A 4,381-nucleotide genomic window follows, 5' to 3' on the forward strand; every position below is an offset into this window, starting at 1 on the left:
TAATCCTTGCAGTAACATCCGATTTACGAATCAAGCGACGAACGACGAAGAAATCAAGAGAGAGAGAGAGAGAGAGCGCTTCGAGTTCTAGAGAGAGAGGGAGAGAGAATCAAGCAACTTAGCTTGGAAGCAACCCTTTTGGATATTTATAGCCCTTTGACTCTGGTGAATTCGTTAACGAATTGGTGTCCTCGTCGACTAGTCTGCCATTGCCTTCGTCAACGAGACGGTGGCCTCATCGACGAGCTGAGCTTCCAGATTTTTCCCAAAATCCCTCGGGATTTGTTTCTTGATGAGACACTGAATTTCGTCACCGAGAACAGAAGGGACTTCGTCGACGAATACTGGCTTTGTCAATGAAGCCTACCCAAATTACCACTTTACCCTTCTTTCAAATATTAAATCCACATACCACAGTTCGGGTTCTTACACCTACAGTCATCACAACCCCCTAAACCTAAGCCTAGGAACTAAGGAAACATTAAATAATTAAGTAATATTAAGTTAAATCCAATTTTCCTTAGGACCTACGAGGTTTGCTTTCATAAGAACCCACATCATTTCTTTATCCATAGTCCTAGCAATTCTAAGTCGATACGCCCTTTTATTTTACAAGATAAGCAAAATTTATATGCATGTGACAGATTATGCTTACTTGTTTTATTTTTATTTGACGACGTATGACTATGGGACTTATAATATGAACCCTTTTTTAAAATTTTATTTCTTTTGGCTCTTAAGGGTTCATTATGATTATTCTTTTCGTTTTTAATTTCAAGTGTTATGCTAGAATAATCATTTATCTCTTTCTCTAAGTAGATGATTTTCAGGATCTTCTTAACCTTTTTCTTTTCCAAGATGGCATGATACTCTTTTAATTTTTCTAATTGCTTTGCCAACCTATTACTCTCATTTTTCAAAAAGGTTTTCTTCTTAGATATCTCAACTAGAATCTTATGCATTTTAAATGATTCATTTTCTAGTGTTGTATGTGAGGGCATGCTTTCATTGTAAGATTCAATACATGATTCATCACAAAATTTATCACTATAACATTCATATGAATCAATGCATATATTATTATCATCAGAACCAATGGATGACTCATCATACAACATATCTTAGGATTTGGCATAAGAGTCATCACAACATGCATCACATGGATTATTATATGAGCTGATAGCATAATTATCACTAGGGTAATTGGATGATTCATTGCATGATATATTCCAATATTCAACTTGAGAATCATCAAGTGCATCAATAACATAACTATCACAATATTTAATAGATGATTCAGCATTAGATATATCGTAGCATTCAGCAATAGAATCATCTACGAAGGCTGAGATAAGAACATATACCTCACTGTCTGTTAATGCAATTACCGTGTCATTTACCACTTCCTGAGTGGTTGTTTAATTCTCCCGAGATTCTCCATATTTCCTTTCGAGTTCATCCCAGTTTTCCTGTGCACTACTACATGCCACAATCTCAACAAAAATATTAGTCTCTAAAGCACAGTACAATATATCCATGGCCTTAGAATTTGTCATGTTAAAATCATTTTCATTTATTTGTGCACATCTTCCATTAGCAGTCACAAACCAGACCCTCTAGTCCATAGATTTTAAAAATATGGTCATTCTAATTTTCTAGGTGGTGTAATCAACACCACAAAATAATGGAGGACTAGTATGTGACTGTCCCTCTCCGAATGGGGATACACCATATAAGCCATCTCGATCTTTTAGCAAAAACGTTTAAGTCAATGCCACGAGGCTCTGATACCAATTGTTAGAATTGGTGTATTCCCAAGAGGGTGGTGAATTAGTTATTTAAAAATTTCTCTCCTAGGTTTAATTAATTCAGCAACAGTATATTCACAACCTAGGGTCAGTCTGTCCAAATGCGCAGATAAGTAAAATATGTGAAATTTAAAACATGCGTGTCATTCACACAATAACATACATGTGCAGTAAATATAAAGCGTAGAAATATAAACAAACACACGATATGTTATCGGGGTTCGGCCAACTGTGCCTACGTCCCCGCCTCTAGCTCGCAAGCCTGAGGATTCCACTAATAACTCACTTAACAGGTAGAGCGATACCTAATACAACCAGGTCAATTAGCACAGGGTTGACCTCAACCTTTACAACCAAGTCAATTAGCGGGGCTGACCTCAACCTACATGCCTTAACAGGATGGCGCACCTAACTTTCCTAACCAGATCTAAACCAATTCGGGACTATTTCAAAGGGCTAGTCTCCCTCTTCAGGTCCGTGCTTGAAAATACAATAGATTTAAAATACAATGCAATGGTACAGTGATTATGCTTTCATGTAAAGCAGATATGTACCCAGTTACGCGCAATCGCATACACCACCAAATGATATAATATATAAGCTCAATGTGGTTTACAATATGTCAACTCTCAAATAAATATTTGCTATCGATGTAATCAGTGCGTGAGAGTGCAAACTAGTATGTTCTTTGTTTCACTAGATATTCAATCTAAATGCTCAAACAAAGATATTAGCCAAACAATACATTTGTATATTTCAATCAATAGATTTTCTCAATCGTATGATGTTCAAGTAGTGTATTTGTTTGGTTTGCAAAAAGAGTTTAATCTTTGTATTCAACAAATGATATAAATCAATGAATATTGCAACAAAGATTTTTATCACACAAACAAATATCTCTTCAAAGATTTATCAAGATAAAAACACACTAGATATTTGAAAGTGATTTGAAAAGAATTTTTGCAACCAAAATCAAATACAAGCTTCTCACGATATTGAAATGAGGATGCAATACTCAGAAGTTCCAACGAAGTCTTCTTAGGAGAGACTTATTAATAAAGTTTCCTAAGAGCACTTGAGGTCTTGCTCTCAATCAAAATAATATCAATCAAGCATAAACTTGAAAGAACAAACCTTACGAAACAACCACACTTAAATCACACTTAGAAGGATGTTCGAGTAGTAAGATCTGGTAAGAATAAGTGTAGGATGCTCAAAAATGAGTATTATAGATTTTGGGAATTTCAAAGGATTTCTCCTAATCAATATTGCTAATCCCATGCTAATTTGCACAAATGATCTCATATATATAGACACGGGAAGAGTTATGACCATTAGGGACCTATTGGGTATTATTAGGAAAGCTTTAAACCATTTTAGCGCAATTAACCCCGTTTAAAATATTTAACCGCGGTAAAAAAATCGGGGCAACCCGAGAGACCCAGTCGACCAAAAACCTTTCGATCGACTGAAGTTCATATAGCTCCGTCGACCGGGCCAACTTTGAACTTCAGGGTCGGTTAACCAGGAGAGGCGATTTTCCCAACTTGCGCGGTTCGATCGACCAGGGATATTTGAACTAGGTGATTCGGTCGACCAAACCATTGGGACTTCTCCGGAGGACCCTCGGTCAACCAGAGCATTGGAGTTCATTTTGTGCTTGGTCGACTAGGTAGTCAAACTGTTGACTCTTGGGAGGTTTAGTCAATCAGGGTCAAATGAACTAAGAGGGTTCAGTCGATCGAGCTGTGGTCAACCGGTTAACCCAGACCGGATTCAGTCGATCGGGGCAGAATAAACTGCATAGGCCGGTCGACCGAAAGTGCACAAAGTGTGCATTTCGGCCCTGTTTTGATTCACAAACACCCTATTCAAGTGCTTAACATATATTAGTTCAAGGGTAAGTGTCCTAGGGTCTCTTCTAAGCCTTTTCCAAGACACCGAAAAAATCCAGTGTCGGTCGACCTTTCCCTAAGGTCTTTCTTGATCCTTTTTAGTTATTCTTGGTTTGAGCTTACGTATTAGATGATGCATGTGATGTGTGTGAGCTTATTACAAACCAAAAGCCTAATTACTATCACAGACCTTTTGCATAAGATTGAAATATGATACAATAGAAATTGAGTCTTCAATTTCGATCTTCTCTTTGTGCATTATGATCAATCACTTAGAATTCCTGCACATAACTTCAAACACCATTAGATGTAATGAGTATTTGTCATTATCAAAACCGGGCATGACCTATAAAGTCAACATGCACTCTTCCATGAAATTGCTCCTCCGGCTAGCAAGTGTACATAGCCAAATGTGGACTTTCTTATATCCAAACATCCAGCAAAATCAGAATCTGAATATCCAACCACCTCAAAAAGATCAGATCTTCGATACATAAGCTTGTAATCTTTCGTTCCTTGCAAGTATCTTAGAACTTTCTTTGCAACCTTCAAGTGAATCATTTCTGGATTACTTTGATATCTACTGAGCATCCCAATTGCAAAGCTAATGTCAGGCTTTGTGCAAGTTTGAGCGTACATCAAGCTCCCAACAACAAATGCATAAGGAACATCCTTCAT

General features: G+C 37.2%; 1 protein-coding gene across 1 annotated transcript; it reads right to left on the reverse strand.

The window, feature by feature from the left end:
• Nucleotides 1-1,121: 1,121 nt before the first annotated feature.
• LOC131162673 (secreted RxLR effector protein 161-like) lies at nt 1,122-4,381 on the reverse strand. The gene is made up of 2 exons (XM_058119277.1): nt 4,138-4,381; nt 1,122-1,345 (listed from the first exon to the last, which is right to left on the reverse strand). Exons 1-2 carry the CDS (start codon nt 4,379-4,381, stop codon nt 1,122-1,124), a joined length of 468 nt encoding a protein of 155 aa, XP_057975260.1.

The sequence above is a fragment of the Malania oleifera genome, chromosome 8 (genome assembly GCF_029873635.1).
Source record: "Malania oleifera isolate guangnan ecotype guangnan chromosome 8, ASM2987363v1, whole genome shotgun sequence".
In the NCBI taxonomy this organism is placed as follows: Eukaryota; Viridiplantae; Streptophyta; class Magnoliopsida; order Santalales; family Ximeniaceae; genus Malania; species Malania oleifera.

Excerpts from the sequence above, each read along its gene's own strand:
- LOC131162673 (XM_058119277.1), bottom strand. The coding sequence starts at position 4,381 with ATGAAGGATGTTCCTTATGCATTTGTTGTTGGGAGCTTGATGTACGCT. Across the intron at positions 1,346-4,137 it reads AGATTCTGATTTTGCTGGAT|CCTTCGTAGATGATTCTATT; the intron begins GTTTGGATATAA and ends TTCTTATCTCAG.